Source organism: Diachasma alloeum, unplaced genomic scaffold (genome assembly GCF_001412515.2).
Source record: "Diachasma alloeum isolate Michigan unplaced genomic scaffold, Dall2.0 Dall_scaffold_00181, whole genome shotgun sequence".
Lineage (NCBI taxonomy): Eukaryota > Metazoa > Arthropoda > Insecta > Hymenoptera > Braconidae > Diachasma > Diachasma alloeum.
Genome location: NW_021680347.1, coordinates 1,863,856 through 1,884,752, shown reverse-complemented (window position 1 = coordinate 1,884,752; position 20,897 = coordinate 1,863,856). Strand labels below are relative to the sequence as shown.

Here is a 20,897-nt window from a genome sequence, read left to right as displayed (position 1 = left end):
AAACTGTAACAATAACTTAAATATATCCTCAAATTTACTGGGTGGTTTACTGGGGAGATACTGGACCAGTAAAATGTTTGGTGCAACCCAATAAATTTACTGGACAGATAAAATTTAACAGTCTGTTAGTCTAAGAGGCTGTTAAATTCGCCTAACAGGGGTTGGTGTAACCGGGCCTTAGCTCGATAAACGAGAGGTTTGCAAATGCATCGGACATCGAATTCAGTTTCGTATTGTTTATGTATTGAAGAAAAATATTGAAAATAACTTGACAAAAATCGAGTCGCGTTGTGTTCATAATTTTACCTATTTCATGGGGAAATTTTTAGAATTTTGAAATCTACAGTAGCACGAAAAATAATGAATTTCTATTAATCACGGAAAGGGTCGCAGTAGGACAAGCTCTCGGGTCCATATATGTCACATGGACGCCGTACTTGAGGGGTTAATATCTTCTTTAGGCCTTATGCAGTATTTTTGGCCAGTGGGAGGTGTGTAAACCTCGTCGAAGGCGAGTGCTACCCTCCCAAGCATCAAAAAAGAATGTACGAAAAATTAGCTGAAGGAAAAAATAGCCGGTGAGTAGTAACACGCGTCGTGTGTGGCAACCGACAAAATGACCGTTCATTTTCGGTCATTTTTGCCCTCTACCCCTAAAATGACCGATCATTTTGTCGCCTACCACGCACACCACGTGTTACACCCATCGGCTATTTTTTCCTTTGGCTATGTTTTCCGCCTACCGTCAAAAAACACTATTCCCACGAGTATCGAACCCTATTTTTTATCATGATGTGTGGAAAGTGGGATTTTGCGTACGCGGAGCGCGCATAAAATGTCACTTTAGGCACGAGTGATGAAAAATGTCTTTATATAATCTGTAAGAAAACAACATCACAAAGAATGGACTTATACAAATAAATGAGAAATCCATTCAAGCAAATTCACCAGAGGCCGCACCACTATTTTATAATTTATGCTTAAATATTCTAAGTGTACATATGTATTCAAACATCTCGGGCTTGTCACTCATCATCTGCATTATCTGCGAAGAAATTGTATTTACTAAGAAGAATTCTGTGTTATGGTAATTGACCACAGGTGTGTTCGATCAGCATCTTAGTGAGAGAGCCATTCGTTTTTCAGTCATGTACTAGCGGCGACACATCCCGAGTGTTTGTTGCCATCATTTATCAGCGCTGCAGAAAGATTCATATTCATTGTATCGTGAAAATATTCACTTTTGACTTGGCTTCCAAGTTTGTAATAATGCGAAGTAAGAAAAGGAGGTTCCACGGACGTGTAGTGAGTTGCTAGATTTTTCATATACGTGGGATTATATGTGAATCAATTAGGTTTTAATTATTACGTATGGCAGCTAATGTTACTGCGATAGATGACGTCTTACCCAGGTAGGTTTTTCATTTTTAGAAGTGAGTGAATGTAAATATGAACAGAATCAATTACGAATGCGTTATGTAGACAAATGATTGTAGAAGATGGATTCGAAAATTTAGTAGTTCAGTGGTCATTACAAATGAAAGAAATTATTTCGACCGGCGTATTCATATTCTGTATTATCCCCAGGGCTATTTTACTCGGTCAAACCTTAGATGCAAAGGTATAAATTACATGGAAAGCAGGATGCTATATGCTATCTTTCGATTTTCCGAACCTCTATACGAGGAAAACAATCAAATAATTAACAATGCACAAATTAAAAAATTCGGAGGCACACGGACTCAAACTCAGATGGGGTAGGTATGATCCCACTTCTCCAGTTTGCCGGACAGATAGCATATAGCATCCGGCTTTCCATGTAATTTATACCTTAAACAATCTAAGGTTTAACCGAGTAAAATAGCCCTGGGGATAATACAAAGTAGTTGAGTGGTCATTTATGTTGATCTCATCTCATCTTCAGTATTTGCAGGACATCGTGAAGTTCTATGAGGATTTTTTTGTAGAAAAAAATGACCTTTTATAATGAGAAAGTTCGGAGGAAAATACAGAGTCGAAGTATTTACATCTTGAATGCGTCCCGAGCATTTCAAATGAATTCGAACAACAGTTGGCGAGATAAACCAGTAATCAGGCCTCAAATTGAGCATTGAGTCTTATAAAGAAGACACGGTATTATTACAGCAGAAACCCGTAAAAAAATTGTAAATGTTTGCAAACCACCATTTTTTATGCGAAATGAACCGAAATGAAGTTTGGGTTGGTAAAATTTTAGGGATGTCTTTGGAGATTAATTTATCAAAACAAAAATGTTAACAAATTGAAACATTGTTATAAAATTGAAAAATCTGAGATGCTCTGCAGATCCTGCCATAAAATTTTTATCTCGGAAGGCAACAAAACAAGAATTGAACATATTCCAATTCAATTTCTGCCTTTATGTACGTACAGCCTTACAGTCTACGAAAAAATATCCGAAGGAAAAAATAGCCGCCACGCATCGCGTGTGCACTAGCAATCGGCTATTTTTTTCTTCCGCTATTGTTTCCGACTGTGCTACATCCCTCAGTTAACTCAGATCGCTTATTCATTCCACTACGGAATTTAATGAGGGAAGGTGAGGTAAAATGAACCTTCCAGTCATCAATATTCAAATTGGACCGAACGGTATAGTTTGGATGTAGCAGGCCTTATTTCAAAGCCTAAAGGAAGGCTTCTGAAGTTATTGACTGTTCCAGTTATTGAACATTGAGAACAATGCGATTTACCCACCTCGCAAAATATTAGGTCCTTTTCTGTAACCCTTCAAATTTTCTACAAAAAAGCACCCTCGATAAATGTTTCTGAACTTTCTTCCGAATAATATAGGCACGGTGGGGCACAATAGATACGTTTGATTTTTTTTCCATGTTCATAACTTAAAAATAAATTCATCGATTGAGCTCAGTCGAAGCTCCTCATAAAGAAGAAAAGTTTTACTATCTGTGAGAAGAAATATAATCCCCTTTCATTAACAATTCAATAAAACATCTATGCTATCACATTCAAATAAATTTAACAGTTCTACAAATTTATCAAGAGTAAAACAGAATTGGATTGATTAATTCGAGGAGAGAAAAAAATAATGCCATACAATTCAACTAGTGCTAGAAATGAGAAAATTATAGAGCGACAAGTTAAGCAATTGAATTTTTTATAATGATGATAGATCCATTACGACGTAAGAATGACCTCATTTAATTGATAATAATTTAAATAGTCAAAAATTCAATAAAGATGGGAAAATTGCAGTGATATTTTCATATTTCATTAAAATATCAGCAGTTAGAGAAACGAGAATAATGAAAATGCGATTAACATTTTTAAACAACTCAAAAGTTTCCATTTTGCCCCATTCGCCCTCCTCTGCAAAATAATCAGAAAAAATGTATCGGATGCATCTTCGACGACAAACTCACTACCAACGTCATTAAATCCTGTGAATACACCCCCAGAAATGAAACCACTTGTCCAATACCACTTGAAGTGTTGGATTTCCTCCACGATTTCACCCGCCCCGACCTGGACACAATCTGGCCCTGCCAAGTGAGAATCTACTGGTTGAACTTGCAACCTCTCGTGCAAGTAGTCCGTGCACTATTGACATACGTAACACCGTTCATAATAGTTCTGGGTGTCACCCTCAATGTTTTATCATTCGGCATGCTCACCACTCTGGTCCTCTGTGATACTGGATTATCACTCTACCTACGTGCACTTGCAATATCAGATAATGGTGCATTGATATTCAATTATGCAGTGAGCATCGCTAGATCCCGCTGGACAGAGGTCAATGCTCTATTTATGGTAATTAGATCGACAGATGGAGGAATAAACGAGTGGAATTACGTGGATTCGTCATTACTCCTCTCTTGTTATTCATTTCTAATTGCAGAATAGTAGATTCTTGTGTGGAATGTACTCGGTGACAATGGAGTTCTTTCAGATAACATCAACGTGGCTCGTCGTGTCGTTAACTTGGGCCAGGGTTGGAGCTGTTATTTTTCCACTGCGAAGCAGAAATAAACATCACCATCGATCTGTTATCATCACTATTATTACCGTCATCTGCATCAGTTTTACCGTTTCGCTAACGAAATTGTTTTCCGGAGGTGAGATGGACGTTCGATTAGGATATCAAATCGAGGATTTCTCGGTTTTTTAAAATCATTAGCGAGAATTTATTGGATAAAAATGAGATGTTTTATTGACAGAATTTGATATGGAATGATAAAAACTTTAATGTGATTTTTATGAACAGGATATGAGTCAGATAGTGTTTTCGAGTTCATTCCGTGTCAACAAGTGGCAACGCCCTGGGGCAGCTCGATGTATGTGTACATCGCTTTTTCCACTTGGTTACCCTCATTGTTTATCTTCTTGGGGAATGTTTTGCTTATTATTCATATGAGGAAGTCGGATTTAATACGAATTCAGCTGACCCGTAAGTAATGAAGAGGCGGGGGTGCGTGAATTTGGTATTTTTATTATTTGTTATTTTCATATGAGGTATTCCCTGTCAAATGAGTCAACCGCTGACCCTCACCCTCTTGGAAATTGACCTCGATTTGTTCAACGATTGGGGGGCTGGAAAAACTATCTCAATTTTTTCGACAGCCCACTTTGGAGATATGATTCTTTGTTTTTTTCGTTTTTTTTCAATGACTCGGGTTCTATTAATCCGATTTCGATTTATGACATGGCAAAATTTTAGATTTTTTGCCATCTATAAGAATATTTTGAGTAATTTTTTTTTCAATCCCTAGATGCACATAATACTGAATTTTCAAAAAAAAACCTGAAAAACTTGAATTTCCAAAATTATGTCATATTTTATTTTTCTCGTCTTTTGTTCAGTAATTCTTGTAATCAAAACATATATTTCGAGCCGTCATCCAAGTTGCGTTTCGTCCTACATCTACTTTATTTTCAGTTTTTTCTGCTCGAAATTCTACGAATTTGGTCAACACACCCAAAATGACGTTGACTTTGATTATAAACAGTATGAAGTGAATTTAAATGTATACCATTAAATGTATACTATTAATTGTAGGTATGTTTTAATGTATGTATGTATGTGTGTGTTTAAATTTGTATTATATGTTACACATTTTTTCAATACATAATCGAAGTCGTTTTGGGGTGTTTTGACCAGATTTGCGGAATTTCAAGAAGAAAAAGTTAAAAATAAAGTATATCCAGGACGATACCGAACTTGTATGACGGCTCAAAATACTTGTTTTGATTATAAGAGTAACTGAAAAAAAGATGAGAAAAATAAAAAGTGAGATAATTTTGAAAATTCAAGTTTTTCATAATTTTTTTTGAAAATTCGGTAATATGACCACCTAGGGATTGAAAAAGAAAATTACCCAAAATCTTCTTATAAATGGCAGAAAATCGAAAATTTTGACCTGCAATAAATAAAAATCGGCTGAATAGATCCCGAGTTATTGAAAAAAAAAAAAACGAAAAAACAAAGAAAAAATCATATCTCCGAAGTGGGCTGTCGAAAAAATCTGAAAAAAATTAAGAGATAGTTTTTCTAGTCTCCAATCATCGAAAACATTGAAATCAATTTGCAAGAGGGTGAGGGTCAGCCGTTGACTCATTTGGCATGGAATACCTCATATATCTTGAGATGAAGGCATCGTTCGTCAAAACGTCTTTTTTAGAGGAAGTTTCACGGGCTAGAAATAAGATCTTTTGACGAATCGATCTAAACTTGTTTCTCGCCAAGATAGTTGAAGAAGCATAATTTCTATGATGCTTTGTTAACTTTTTTATGATGAATAGGAACCACTCGAAATCAGGTGAATTTGGCAAGTCGAACTAGCAAAACTTTGTTCGCTGTTTCCATTGTTTATTTGATTCTACTTTTTCCATTTGGATTTGTGGAGACCCTGGAACTCTACTGGGATGTTATTCTGATAAAATATCCGTCAAAAAATCCTGTAGAAAATGAGCAATACATCAGTTGGTATGAGTTGCAACTTTCCTAATTAGTAGTGAAGTAGATCACAAAACGACACAGAGAAAATTTTATACTTCCAGTATTAAAATACAAATTACTGACCTTCTGGAGAAAAGTCCCCAAGATTCGGTACAAAAACCTGTGTTTTTCAAGTGAGCAAAATTCTTAAATTAAAAATCTTCGAGTTCTTGAACTAAGAATATCCGAAAGAATGAAATCCTGCAATGCTTAAACATGAATTGAATCTATTCATAATTTAATCTATTCATAAGCATGAGTAGATTAATTTGGGAACAGGAAAAATGATTCATTCAAGAAGAATAAGGTTCTTGATTTGAGAGCCTGGATGTTCTTAATTCAAGAACCCCAAGGTTTTTATTTTAAGACCCCAAAAATTCTGAATTTCAGAAGCAAGATTTCCTTTGAAAATGTATTTCAAAATAAGAGAATATGTACCTTAATTTAAACAATTCTACTAGATTCAAGTAAAATAGATTGAAAATTAGAACTTCCTTATCTTATTTTAGGGAAAATAAATGAAAATACCACTTATTTTTAAAATTTTGAAAGAGGCCTGAAATTTAGAGGTTTTTGCTGGAAACTATAAACGTTTTCTCTGCGAAGGTGAGTCAGTTTCACGCCAAGATTAGATATGTTAATTATTATAATTAGATATGTTTTTTACTACTTCACATCTCAATTACTAAATCAAGCATTAAAAACTCATTATCTTGACGTGTTTCATATTCCACTTTTCTTTCAGGCTTCAAGAAAAATTGTTATTAAAATGGTGCAGAGGTTTTTTCTTCAACATTTACCACTGGAACTTCGTCATAAATTTCTTCCTATATTATTTAACAGGGAAGAAATTTCGCGATCGTGTTCTAAACGCTTTACGAAAGACTAAGAAGATCATCTACGATAGAAATATAGAGCGCTGCAGATCCTGCTGTAAATTCACCCGAAATTTACTACCAATAAGACCAAATATTCTAGTGATACAAGTAATCACAATCACTGAGCCTCGCGTCAGCAACAATGTGTCACTGGAAATTCATAATTTGAGTTTCCAGGAGAGAAACGACACACATTTCTGAGACTGTTTCTACATAAGAAAATAATCATAGCATTTTTCAAATGAATTACAGCTGTAGTATTGAATGAAAACACAGTTACACAGTTCGTCGATTAATTGTTATTAAACGAGATAAAATATCACATTCTACATCAGTATAATATTATAAGATGTAAATTATTATCATTTTTTCACACTTTTCTTTAAATTTTCTGATATAAATATATACTTGGTAAACGAGTATACCCAGAGGAAAAAAATTTGATATAAAGAGAATTGTAATTTGGTCCCAATAATGATTATATCTATCCTGATATTTCAAGCAAATAATACTGAAATTGAACGAGAGAAAAACAACTACGTGAATTTTACAAATTTAATTACAAAAGCCTCGTTACACCCAGCAGAATAAGGCAAAATTCAAAAACATTTCCTAGCACCCTTTTTACACTTAATATTCAGGTATGAAATTAATTATACGGAGTTATGTACAGGATCAATCTTGACAATGAATACCTAAATTAGTGATAATTATTGTTTTTATATAAATTAAATTATGCAAAATGATACAATTTTATATCTCATTATTTTCATCATCATTACTCTGGTCCATAAATTTATGAGACACAATTTATCGGAGACTGTTGTTAATTTTGCATTCGTCTCCGGAAAAAATGTTTTTAGGAAGAATCACTGGCGGAAAATGTCTGAATATTTCCTCTTAAAATCCATTATTATTTAGCATCAATTTCACATTAAACAAAACGGGAATAATTAACTCGCTCTGTTCAGTTAAGCTCTCTGAGCGTAGAATTTTCAATGACGGCATCATGACTATTCAATTATAAGTACCTCAATCAAGCCAAAGAATATATTTTCTCATGAATTATTGTACCAGAGTGTCAGGCCCTAATATTTCCGGTAACTTCCATACGAAAACACATTCTCATTCGTCAATAACCGAATACAAGGATAAAAGAATGAATAAACATGGATTAATACGCTTGACACAAGTCACACACGCTTCACGTGTATTTACAAAACAGTTAATTCAACAGGGAGTGAACAATGTAGCAATCATAACGGAGTTCTTCGTGACAATAGAAATAAAATAACTCGCTCTAGACTCAAATACTTCGTTTGTACAATTGATTCTAATCAACCATTTCTCAATAAGCCGCAGAAAAAATAAGGAAAAAGCACACACCACTCGTTGATTTTTTATCACCACTTTTTTCTGGTCTATGAAAAAGGCGAATGATTGGGGAATAGAATCGATCACGCTCAATTTACTCCTTATAAATATTACCACTTTGAAATTCATAAAGAATATTCTTTGGGCAGTGTTCACTACAATCAATAAGTCCTCGGGGAGGGGAGGGATTCTATTATATCGAACGCTCAGAGAGTATTTCATGGGAATAAAATTCACTATCCTAAGTTTTAGCAAAAATATATACATCTTATGATTTTCTTAAGCTATTTGATTTTGTTTTCAAGTACTTTCAGTGAGTCATTGCGATGACTGTACTAAAGTGGCAAAACATGAGTCGATATATCACGTCTTGATAGTAATGAAATTAGTATCCTAGTAATGATTCATCAAAATTTTTCTAGCTAGAATTGTCCATTATCGGCATAGTTCCATAATTGTCACAGACGGTATGTTCAATCTATCATATTTTACTCCTTCAACACAGAATTAATGGGTACAGATGGATTATGTTTCGTTTTCGTAATGATTAGAACTGGCTCAAGAGCTTGGAGAATATTTGGGTAGATTGTGAGGCACTCGATTCACATAATTCGCAGGAAATTGTCCTCTCTTACCTTTGTATTCACCATATAACCACTCGTCTGATATTCTCGATAAAACATTGATTTTCACTCCTTCCTGAAAATGATAAGAGAAAGAAAAACAATGAGAAACAGAATTTTCGCAAGTCCATGGGAGAATAAAATCAGAATGATTAGGCCTGGAATTTTTCCATTAAGGATATCCAAGTATCTTTTACAGTTGGATATAGACCACACTATATATTCAATCATTTCAATCATCAAAATACTCAATTAAATTGCGTGAAAAAAGTTTGAAAAAACGTAGGAATACCTAGCGTCATTCAAATTACATTTTGCACATAATTAGTATTTTTTTAAACATTCATTGTTTATAAATAAATAATTGAAATTGTTTAAACTGCCGGTAACCTTGTTTTGAGGCATGGAATTCATTTCTGGTAAATATGTATTACGGAATCGTAATAATTACGATTCCGAACATATGATTTTTATGGTGGAAAATTGATTGTTCATAAAATATTTATAGAAAATGGTCGTCACTTTCAAAATTTTCAAAGTTTGAATTACTTCATCAATCTTTCCCTAAGAGTAAACTTTCTATTTTTTTCAGATTTTTAAAATGTTTTCTAACGGTTCAATATTAAGATTCAAATTCAGACCTACAGAGTTTAAATAATAAAATCATTGTAAAATTTTCGGAAACTTTGGGTTAAATGAGGCTCAAATGAAAGCTCTGATGTTCGACTGCAAAAGTAGCAAAGCATTTTACTGAAGAAAAAATAGTCAAAGTACTTGGATATCCTTAATTGTCTTATCTATGCAAACGAAATTCACGATGAAATTATCACAACATGAAAAATGTATTCACCTCGAAAGGAAGATCATCCCACGTTTCTCCAGGGAATGCATACAAAGCGGTGACAACATTTGTTGCAACCCCAGGTAATGGAACAATAATATCAACAAAGTTGGCTGGAAACATTCCAATCCTATTTCCAACTTGACCTTCTAGCCATTCATCATTAATCTGCCTTTTCAAGATAACAACGTCACCCTCCTTCAGTGGTAGGTCGTCAGGCTGCGTTACGGGGAAATCGTACAACGCAATTCCATGCGGCTGCTTCTTATACTAAACAATTGATTTAAAAATAAATTTAAAGGCATGGCATCAAACTTATCCCAGCTGTTCTGATACGAATCGAGGGAATGCCTGAGTAAATTGAACTGAAGGTTTTTGATTTTTGCATTCGGATGGAACCTTTGTATAGTTGATTTTTACGATCTTCTAATTTTGCCAGGAAATGATGAAGAAAATCATGAAACGTGATGATACGATGTCTTTAGAAAATGTGGATAGGTGTGTCTGTATGTATGTGCAAATTTGTAGAATTTTTTGTATAAATCTTTACAAAAACAAGCAGGAGTTCGAGTATATGCGGCGGAAGGCTTGTGACCGTTACTTGTTGCGTTATTAGAATTTTTGTTGTTTTTTTTTATTTCAACTAATTCCATTGGTGGCAAGCTTCCGAATGGATTTGTAGAAATTTTTGGTATCTGTGACAGGCGTCCAACTTTGAAAAGTTCCACATCACTTAAAAATTCATATACCATAAAATTGAAATACTTTAAAATCGATACACTGTGAACAATCAGCATTTATATATCTGTCTATTCATTCTTTATTAATTTTAGTCCCCGCTGTTCTGATACGAATCGAGGGAATTCCTGAGTGAATTGAACTCAAGGTTTTCGATTTTTGCTTTCGGGAAGATTTATAATTGTGGATTTTAACGGTCTTCTAATTTTGCCTGGACATGAAGAATATCATGAAACGTGAAGATGGGATGTTTTTAGCAAATGTATGTATGTCTTGTACGGGCATATTTTTAGCATTGTTGTATAAATCTTAACAGAAACAAACAGGAGTTCGAGTCTATCCGATGAAAGGCATGCGACCGTTACTTTTTCCGTTATTATTTTTGTTTTTTTTTATTTTTACCATGTCCATTGACAGCAATCTTCCCAATGGATCCGCAGCAATTCCCTGTCTCTGTGACAACTTTAACCACATCACTTAAAAATTCATATAACATAAAATCACAATACCTTAAAATCGATAAACTGTAAAAAATGAACATTTGTATTTCGATTCCAAACATATCCTTTCTATTTCTTTTTTATTAATTTTGTTAATCAACCCTTTACGGAACATCACGGTACACAATTTCCATCTTCTAATAGTTAGTTCTCGGTATCTCAAGGACTATTTCACTGAACTAAATTTTTTCAACATCCAAATATCTTTATGCTAATATGTAGCGAATAAAATCAGAAATTTCAACAGAAATTGCTATTTTTCAATTTAAAAAAGAATTAAAGAAGAAAAAAGAATCTACCAATAGAATTGATAGATAAAAGAAAAACTCATTACGCATAAAGTCACGGTCACATGTTTTCAGTCGGATAAGCTCGATCCTTTGCTTGTCTAATCTTCCTTTGAACTATTGAAATTAAGAGGCAATGGAACTTACCATCAGAGTAGAAACTGGATTCCAAGTTTATTCGTCGTCAGACGACTGTTTATCAAAACCCGAATTCTTAAACTATAGATACCAAGATTATTGATGATGTAAAAATTTGGGTTTCGCAAAATAGTTGTCTGACGACGAAAAAACTTGGAATCAAGTTTCTACTCCGATGGTAAGTTCCATTGCCTCTTAAGGACGTATTGTACACCTCCAGCCAATTTTCACGTTTTTTGGGTTGATGCGAAAAAATTTGAAGTGAATGTGTCAGTGCCTGTCTCTGGCTCATTCAACGTATTTCCTGAGTGCCCATAAAGTGCCTTGAATACCCATGACGCATATTGCTAATTTATCATCAAAAATATCTATATTGTATGCAATAAAAGAGCAATTTCCCATTTGTTTATTTTCAATTAGAAATTGTCCATTTCCTTCCACTTTCCTAATAGTATATTACGTGCTAAGGCGGAGAAGTGCTGAATTCAACGCTGGTGGAGTACAGGCGCACGAGGCACGTGAGTCGGAGTCTCCGGAGTCTCCGACTCGTCTCCGACTCACGTGCCTCGTGCGCCTGTACTCCACCAGCGTTGAATTCAGCACTTCTCCGCCTTAGCACGTAATATACTATTAGGAAAGTGGAAGGAAATGGACAATTTCTAATTGAAAATAAACAAATGGGAAATTGCTCTTTTATTGCATACAATATAGATATTTTTGATGATAAATTAGCAATATGCGTCATGGGTATTCAAGGCACTTTATGGGCACTCAGGAAATACGTTGAATGAGCCAGAGACAGGCACTGACACATTCACTTCAAATTTTTTCGCATCAACCCAAAAAACGTGAAAATTGGCTGGAGGTGTACAATACGTCCTTAAGAGGCAATGGAACTTACCATCGGAGTAGAAACTTGATTCCAAGTTTTTTCGTCGTCAGACAACTATTTTGCGAAACCCAAATTTTTACATCATCAATAATCTTGGTATCTATAGTTTAAGAATTCGGGTTTTGATAAACAGTCGTCTGACGACGAATAAACTTGGAATCCAGTTTCTACTCTGATGGTAAGTTCCATTGCCTCTTAATTTCAATAGTTCAAAGGAAGATTAGACAAGCAAAGGATCGAGCTTATCCGACTGAAAACATGTGACCGTGACTTTATGCGTAATGAGTTTTTCTTTTATCTATCAATTCTATTGGTAGATTCTTTTTTCTTCTTTAATTCTTTTTTAAATTGAAAAATAGCAATTTCTGTTGAAATTTCTGATTTTATTCGCTACATATTAGCATAAAGATATTTGGATGTTGAAAAAATTTAGTTCAGTGAAATAGTCCTTGAGATACCGAGAACTAACTATTAGAAGATGGAAATTGTGTACCGTGATGTTCCGTAAAGGGTTGATTAACAAAATTAATAAAAAAGAAATAGAAAGGATATGTTTGGAATCGAAATACAAATGTTCATTTTTTACAGTTTATCGATTTTAAGGTATTGTGATTTTATGTTATATGAATTTTTAAGTGATGTGGTTAAAGTTGTCACAGAGACAGGGAATTGCTGCGGATCCNCCTTTATATCAAAGGTAAATTCAAAGTCTTGAAAATTTCAAAATTTACCCATCACTTTTATGACTTCATTCAATGAATTCTTTCAACACAAACTCTCAAAACATTATTATCAAAGCTGGGAAAATTTTCCATAAAAAAACCCCAACAAATTCTTCGGAAGTCACGCATCCTCGAGATTAACGCACAATCATGAAGACTTTCGCTTTTTAAACATAACAATTGAAATAAATCAACGTATAAGCACGTACCACAGGTTCTCCCACCTCACTCAGATACTCAGCTGGAGGTGCTGGAGGTGGAATGGATGGCATAGGTGGCGAGGGATTGGTCCTCTCACAATTCTCCTCAAAGCTGTTGGACCAAAAACTCTCCCCGAAGGCTTCTGAACCCCCACTCCCACCATTCGCAACGAAATTCGTGACAGTGGGTGCTAAACTAGTGGGTAAAATCTTAGGCGCTGGTGGCTTTGGAGGTCTAGCCCGAATGATGGTGGGCATCGTGGGGACTTGACTTATGGCAGATAAGAATCCCCCTCCAGACGTTTCCCCATTGAAAGCGAAAAAATTGGCATCACCAACTTGTTTGACCCCATTCGTGACCCCTGATACTGGCGAGAAAGGGTCTAAACTGGTCGATGTTTTCCAGGGATCGTGTGTCGATGACTTTGGTTTATTCAAACTACCGAAGAAGTCAAAGTCATCCTCGAAGGCACTCTCGGTCTGCGAAGTGTTTCCACTACTGGTGAATACAGATGGATTCGAATTTCCATCGCTCCCAAAACTGTCGACGCTCACACCATCACTACTGGATCTAGTGGTGAACGTGGGTGATCCCGGGGGACTCAGATCAATCAGAGAAACTCCAGTCTCCAAAAAATTCTGCGGTTGAATTCCTGTGCTTGGTGGTCTACTCTGATTCCCCAGAAATAATGGATTCACTTGCTGCTGTTTTGACGTGTTTTTAAGTCCAAACAAATTTCCCAACAGCTCTGTCGGTCTTGTCTGGTAAAAATAACATGTACCAAAACAACTGTCATATATACTTCCTTCATACGTAACACAAGAATTTCACTTCGTCAATTGATATTCATCATACTCATTACATTGTAATAAATGAGAGGAAGAAAAAGTTTTTCTTCTCCACTTTCCCACAAATTAAAACCCACGTATTGTATTAAAAATATTAAAAACTGGTTTGACTTGAATCATTAAAAGATATGTCACGTAATCCACTGGTGCAAAACAAAGTGAGAGAATCAAGAGATATACCACGAATTCTAAAAATAAAAGCACAAAGAATACAAGTGGTGTACTTACTGGTTTTCTCGACTTATCAATCGCACCCTGTAAATTATCTTTGCGGAAACGAGGAGGTGGAGGCCGCGGTGGTGGTTTTTTTTTCTGGACAGGCTGGGGCATTGTCAGGGGGCCGAATGGATCGCTGGAATGACATTGAGTTATCAAGTGAATATTCCTGTTTGAACTGGATAGATCAGGAGCTGAAGGGTAGGGGAGATGAGTAAATTCAACTCGAGACTGATTTAGGGGCTAATGGGGCACAATTGTTTCCCCTTATGATGAGCCCAGACTGATTTCAATCGATAAACGTATTGCTGAGTAATGAACATTAGAAAACATGTGAGAAATTGCTCTTATAATGTATAGTTATTTTTCCTAATAAATTAACAATATGCTTTCGAATGGTTATTTTGCACATCATTTCCTTCTATCATGTATTCAATGCTTATTTCATTTTATTAAATTGAATGAGATTTCAATTTCATTTTCATTTCCAATTAATTTTGTCAGATTTTTAACATAGGTGAAAGTTATCATCATCATTATTCTTATTATTGCCTTCTTCTATACAACCAATTGGCTTTTTCATAGTTCTGTCTCTCCCCTCAGCCTTCAGATAAAATGTTATTAGAAAAATGTTATTTGCACATAATTAAATGAATTTAAAGCATCACATTTGAAAGTTCACTTTTAGAGAAATACAAGAAAAATTCGAAATGTTCAAAGATCATCGGAAAAATCAAATCAACCAATACAACTATCATAAACATCTATTAACTTCGACTTAATAGCATTAACACAAACATTCCAAGCCATGATTAAATCCATTTGAAGCATCCAAAGATATCCCGGAAATTCTTATTTTCAAAAAATACAGAATTTTTGCAAATTTTCAAATAAATCAAAATAACGATTATTGCTATCGCTTTCATCTTTGAACACGGTCAGAAGGCCATCCAAACAAATTTTTTAAGCCATTATTCAATCGATTCAGAAAATTTTTTTAGTTACCGTTAAAAAAAACACTTAAAAAATTCAAAAAAATTAATAAATGGATTAAATTTTAATCAATGGCGATTGATAGGCTTCAACAATGCCTACATTTGAGGAAAGAAAAGATTAAATTCCATCGATTCATTAGCGAACCATCGAAGAAAAAGTTGTTGACATACGTACGGACACGGTCTAAAAATTGCATTTTCGGACTTTTTGAATTATAATGGGTCAATATAACACGAAAAATCCAAAACTTAAATTTGAACGATTACAATGCAGTAGCGAAGCGGTAAACCGGGCTAAGTCGATTGTAACTATTGGCTAGTTTTTGACGAATATCTCGGAATCTAAAAGAGATGGAAAAAATTTTGTCATGACTTTTTTTGTAGGATCAATTGAGGCTTATAAAAAAGGTGATGAGAAAAATTTTGCTATCTCCCTCAGATTCCGAGATATTCATCAAAAACTGACTAGAAGTCAAAATCGACTTAACCCGGTTTACCGCTTCGCTACTGAATGCTACTCTCCATTCGGAAGCAAAAAGTAAAAAGTGTCCATTTTCTCACACCCTCCCCTATTCATGAATTTGCATTCGAAGGAGATGAAACAATTTTCGCATATGCAGAGCTGCAAAAAAACCTGGAATGATTCCTTCATCTCTTTCGGACTGCAAGACATTCAGCAAAATCGAATGTTAAAGTTGAATTGACTTATCTCGTGTCGCGACGTTCAGTCGACGAACAATGGATGGAAAAGTACATGGAAAAATACTCAAAAATATAATTAAAAAATATGAGAACAATTACCTATTGCTCCACGCCATGCTCCGCTGTCCCAGCTGTCCAGGTGGTTTGGGAGCTGCTCTCGTTGGAATAGGCATCTCTGGAGAGAAAAAATTCAATTGACAGTTTGTATACTAGTCTGACAGGAAATTCAGCATGAATGCAAGTTGCGTTTTTGCATTGACACGAGCGTCAATCGCCTGACACTGAGCAGTACCGAGCGTCACGAACATCGCACACGTACAAAAATCACAAATGCCTCGTGAAGAAAGAGAAGAACAACAAATAGTGAGAGGAAGACAGACGCTTCACGTATATATATCAACTTCTGACGCATCCGGTAATTGCGTATTCCGACCGATAAAGTTCGGATTCGAGAGTAACCGATACGAGTTAAAAAAAATTGTATCCGATAACAGATGTAGTATCTAAAATTGCCGTTACGCCCATTTTTAAAAAGCCAGAAACATGTTCTGGCTGATTTTTAATCAATCGCAGGCATTTACCACCACCCAATGGTGCCATGAAACTACAGCAAGAGATATTGCGACTCTGCACAAATCTATGTACTTGTTTTAACACTTGACATTAACGTGTTATTTATAAATGTATAGTTGTTCTTCTAGGGTGCATTGTGCGAAAATTAAACGTACCATTATTTTTCGAACGAATTCCACGCAACATGTTCACTGGTGTTACTGATCAAAGTGAATGCTATGACCTAGGATTATTCACATGACGCATTTTTCTCGGGTACACTGTACACTGGATGGATGTTGTAACCGTTTTTTAAATCCACTCACAACCTGCAAGGTGATATTCGAGGAGTCTCACCTGTCCGTATGTGTGTGGCCATTTTCTTTTGAATTCAGCAGTGGCTTTTCCCTGTCGATAAAGCAGATACTTTTCTTTTTTGGTTTTGACAATTTGAAAAAGCGTGGAAAAAAATTAGATAAATTTTTTGACTATTTTTTATGGCATTTTTGTCCATGAAGTGTATTTGGAAATGTTTCTGGTGGATGTGAGATTGTTTCAGGGAGAAATTGGACTTTTCTTGAGGGGATTTTGAGAAGTGATTTTTTTTTCAATGGAGTCGCACGTCTCGGGAGTGTTTTATCCCGGTGTGGAGGAATCCAGCGCCACCAGTCCGGGCCACACACTTCGGAGGTCTACGAAATATAATTCGTTGCACGACTTGGCGCGAGAACCCACGAGAGAACACGGTTAGCAAGCTTGAGGAAGGATTTTTAAGTGCCAACACGTTGATTGTTTAATAAATAGATTATATATTTTTAAATCAACAAGGGATCATCATCAGCCAAGATGTTTTGGGGTGAGTTTGTTGATTGAATTTGGAAATAATCAGGCGTGAGGGAGGACAAAAACGTGCCGGTACACGTTCAGAATGGCGTCCCCATGTGGTCACAACAAAATTAGGATAATCTTTAATGGCGAATTGAGGATTATTGTCCTCGATTATTTGGTGCTGGGGGTAATCGAATTGTTCTTGTTTTGCAGGACTTATCATCGAACCTAACAAGAGGTATACCCAGACTGTTGAGAAGCCATTCCACGTGTCCATGGCGACTCTGGATGTTTCAACTGCCGGTAAGCAAACCTTATCTATTTTTATGACCATTTTAGCAATTCTTCGAAATCATCTGCTTTCTTTGAGCTCCCCAATTCTTGAGGAAAATGGGGGAGGGTGGGGCAAAATGGACTCTCTTGATTTTGTGTAAATATTCATAATTCAGGAACAGATTCATCAATTGAGCTCAGTCTAGACCCATCATAGGGGGGAAGAGGCGTACTTGCCATGAAAAAAGAAAATCATGTTTCATTGGAAATTAAATGATTCATTAAGATCTAAAAAAAATAAAAGTATCGTTGGGGGTCTACCTACATTCAACTCTAAATTATAATTTTTACTTCCTATTATTTTTGTTCAACTTTGTGCAGATAAATTATGAATTGAGGTAATTCTATTTCATCCCTAGACTTTTTTTGTCTCATAATCTAATGGAGATAACACTGACAAAAAAGTTTCTAGTTGTTCAGTAAAAATCTCTGGATTTCAGAACTCTATTGTACTGAAATCTAGAGGACAAAAAATCCTGGATCTAATTGAAATTTTCAATTATTTTCCACCGATTTTCTATAAAAATCAGAAAAAGTTCTAATTTTCAGTAATTTTTACAGAATCTAGTATAATTGTACTTGAATTAAGATACCTTTCTTCTTATTTTAAACCAATTTTGGTTTTTAAATTGAGAACATTTGGGTTTTTATAGGAACCTGGGGTTTCTTAAATTAATCCACTGATGTTTCAATTTTCTTTAATATTTTTTAAATTTCTTATTCTATTTCAAAGTTATGGAAAGTATATCATCTTGTTTGAATTACTATTAAATTATTTTGAATTTATGTTTTTAATTTTGTCTGCTTGAAATGTTTTGAGGGCGAGAATGCAAAGATTCTCAATTTAAGAGACTTTTTTCACTTGAAATTTTTTAGGGATATTTCCACTAGAATCAAGTAACCAGTTTCTTATTTGCAGCGCTGTCTTCAAGAACAGCTTTTTTAAAATTCACTTTCTTGGTTCTAGAAACTATAAAATTTGTTCTCTGCAAGTGAAATTTCTATGAGAATCTTTTTTATAACCCATAATTTCCATTATAAAAAGAAAGTAAATGAAAATCTGGTTGTCCCCATCGATGGCCAGATGTATAAAAAAACCTAATTTTGAAGTAAAATCGTATGAACATGATTTACATCTACAATTTTTATACTGATTCAATGTACCATTTTTCTTAACCCTATCGTACAAATTTCAGATGATGATATCGTCCAAGTAATGTTGTGCTACGACAATCGGAACTACCTTCTCTGCAACTTGAAGAAGGGCCACGTATGGCAGGTTCCCCTTGACTTGAACTTCCAGGAAGGCACAAAAATAGCATTCACGTCAAACGGTCGTGGTCACGTACACCTGACAGGTTACCTGGTTCCAGACGATGGTATGGACGATCTGGACGAGCTCGACGAGGAGGACGAGGAAGAGGAGGAGGAAGACGAAGAGGTTCCCCAATTAGTTGGCAAACGTAAAGCCAAGAATTCTCCACAGGACGGAAAATCAGCGAAGAGACTGAAGGAATCGGTGAAGGAAGTCACTGAAGAGGAGGATGTCTCATCAGACGATGACGGTCTTCTGGATGGTATGATGGCGGGTGATGACTCTGAGGACGATGATGATGATGATGATGAGGCTGAGGATGAAGACGAGGACGACGACGATGACGATGATGATGAGAGCGCTGAGGAAGAGGAAGAGGAGGAAGAGGAGGTGAAGCCACAGAAGAAGGGGAAGCAGAACAAATCTCAGCAGCAGGACCAATCTCAGAAGCAGGACCAGTCCCAGAAGCAACAAAAGAAGAAAAAGAAAGAGGAGAACGCACAGCAGGAGCAGAAACAGGCAAGGGCACTCGTCAATGGAAAGGACAAGAAGGCTGAGAAGAAGGGGAAGGATGTACAGAATGACTCACAGGTCCAGAAAAAAAGAACCATAACTGGTGGAGTCCAAGTCGAGGAGTTGAAGGTGGGCCACGGTGTACCTGCCAAGCCTGGAAAGTTCGTGTCAGTCTACTACATTGGAAGACTTCCCAATGGAAAGAAATTTGACGCCACACTGCAGGGAGATGGATTTAAATTCAGACTGGGGAAGGGAGAGGTCATCAAGGGATGGGACGTGGGGGTTCAGGGAATGAAGGTCGGAGGTAAACGACGACTTACAATACCAGCTCACATGGCCTATGGAGCCAAAGGATCCCCTCCAACCATCCCTAGCAACAGCTCACTCATCTTCGAGATAGAGCTCAAGCAAGTTCATTAGGAGATAGTAGTGTACGATCATTTTTCAGATGGAACAATATCTACATTCCTCATCGTCTGTTTCGTGCCATGGGTCAATCATTTAGAAATAGTCCCTTGTGATTTTTTTATACCCAGTACTATGAATGTGCTCTTTGATTATTCGACAGTTGAGACCCGTCCTTCATGTGTATTATTACTTTTTTTTTATTTGCATTGGATTTTATGTTGAAACTTTGTCAAGAAGTGCTTTAGATGCTGAATCTGGGGTTCAAGTGCATGTTATTCTTTTGATTTGATATGTGGAGACACGAAATGATGGAAAATCTTGAACATGTTCGGGGGATAACGTTGACTATAATGTAAAGTTTTCATTACTTCAATAAATAAATTTGATCTATATTTCTGGGAGTCTTATTATTTACTTCTTCATGGAATGATAGGATAATGTAACTTTGGTGAAATTTTTAACTTGAATAGTCTTGTTTAAATAATTTATGAGATGAATATTCTTTTTTTTCTGTCTACATTTCTCATCTGTGATGTTTCAAATTCATTCAAATATGTATAAATAACATTTTTCTAATAACATTTTGTCGAAGGGCTGAGGGGAGAGATAGAACTATGAAAAAGATGATTAGTTACATAAAAGAGAGGGATAATAAGGACAATGATGATAATAAAATACAACCAAGTTGAAAATCTGACAAAATTAGTTGAAAAGAAATCGTATTCAATTTAATAAAACGAAATAAATAGTGAATTATACCTGATAGAAAGAAATGATGTGCAAAATAACCATTCGGAAGCATATTGCTAATTTAATAGCAAAAATAACTATACCCCTAATGAATCGAACCCAGAGTTGACTGTGGGTTATGTCCACGAACCCAGAGTCAACTCTGGGTTTGATTCATCAGAGACTGTATGCAATACAAGAGCAATTTCCCACTTTTTTTGCATTTAATTTGATTTTGAAACTGGAAAAGAGTTCTTCACACCCTGCTG

The 20,897-nt window shown here is 35.6% G+C and overlaps 3 protein-coding genes across 4 annotated transcripts; 2 read left to right on the top strand and 1 right to left on the bottom strand.

Moving 5' to 3' along the window:
• The first annotated feature begins 1,057 nt into the window (after nt 1–1,057).
• LOC107046097 lies at nt 1,058–7,650 on the top strand. The gene is made up of 6 exons (XM_015268606.2): nt 1,058–1,412; nt 3,456–3,807; nt 3,896–4,112; nt 4,262–4,444; nt 5,797–5,980; nt 6,738–7,650. Exons 1-6 carry the CDS (start codon nt 1,372–1,374, stop codon nt 7,069–7,071), a joined length of 1,311 nt encoding a protein of 436 aa, XP_015124092.1. The 5' UTR covers nt 1,058–1,371; the 3' UTR covers nt 7,072–7,650.
• LOC107046085 (SH3 domain-containing protein 19) lies at nt 7,150–17,156 on the bottom strand. 2 transcript variants are annotated; one of them, XM_015268595.2, is made up of 6 exons: nt 16,857–17,156; nt 16,047–16,122; nt 14,263–14,386; nt 13,195–13,947; nt 9,718–9,978; nt 7,150–8,943 (listed from the first exon to the last, which is right to left on the bottom strand). In XM_015268595.2, exons 1-6 carry the CDS (start codon nt 16,876–16,878, stop codon nt 8,803–8,805), a joined length of 1,377 nt encoding a protein of 458 aa, XP_015124081.1. In that variant the 5' UTR covers nt 16,879–17,156; the 3' UTR covers nt 7,150–8,802. The 2 variants fall into 2 exon arrangements, with proteins under 2 accessions (XP_015124081.1, XP_015124075.1); XM_015268589.2 differs by having other exon boundaries at nt 16,676–16,888.
• On the top strand, nt 17,146–20,294 carry LOC107046104 (46 kDa FK506-binding nuclear protein). The gene is made up of 3 exons (XM_015268618.2): nt 17,146–17,355; nt 17,541–17,630; nt 18,857–20,294. The coding sequence occupies exons 1-3, from the start codon at nt 17,346–17,348 to the stop codon at nt 19,909–19,911; spliced, it is 1,155 nt and encodes a 384-aa protein (XP_015124104.1). The 5' UTR covers nt 17,146–17,345; the 3' UTR covers nt 19,912–20,294.
• The last annotated feature ends 603 nt before the right edge of the window (nt 20,295–20,897 follow it).

Excerpts from the sequence above, each read along its gene's own strand:
- LOC107046097 (XM_015268606.2), top strand. The coding sequence starts at position 1,372 with ATGGCAGCTAATGTTACTGCGATAGATGACGTCTTACCCAG. Across the intron at positions 1,413-3,455 it reads ATAGATGACGTCTTACCCAG|AAATGAAACCACTTGTCCAA; the intron begins GTAGGTTTTTCA and ends ATACACCCCCAG. Across the intron at positions 5,981-6,737 it reads AATGAGCAATACATCAGTTG|GCTTCAAGAAAAATTGTTAT; the intron begins GTATGAGTTGCA and ends CTTTTCTTTCAG.
- LOC107046085 (XM_015268589.2), bottom strand. The coding sequence starts at position 16,706 with ATGTTGCGTGGAATTCGTTCGAAAAATAATG. Across the intron at positions 16,123-16,675 it reads AATTCGTTCGAAAAATAATG|AGATGCCTATTCCAACGAGA; the intron begins GTACGTTTAATT and ends TTTTCTCTCCAG. Across the intron at positions 9,979-13,194 it reads GTGAGGTGGGAGAACCTGTG|TATAAGAAGCAGCCGCATGG; the intron begins GTACGTGCTTAT and ends TCAATTGTTTAG.
- LOC107046104 (XM_015268618.2), top strand. Across the intron at positions 17,631-18,856 it reads TCTGGATGTTTCAACTGCCG|ATGATGATATCGTCCAAGTA; the intron begins GTAAGCAAACCT and ends TACAAATTTCAG.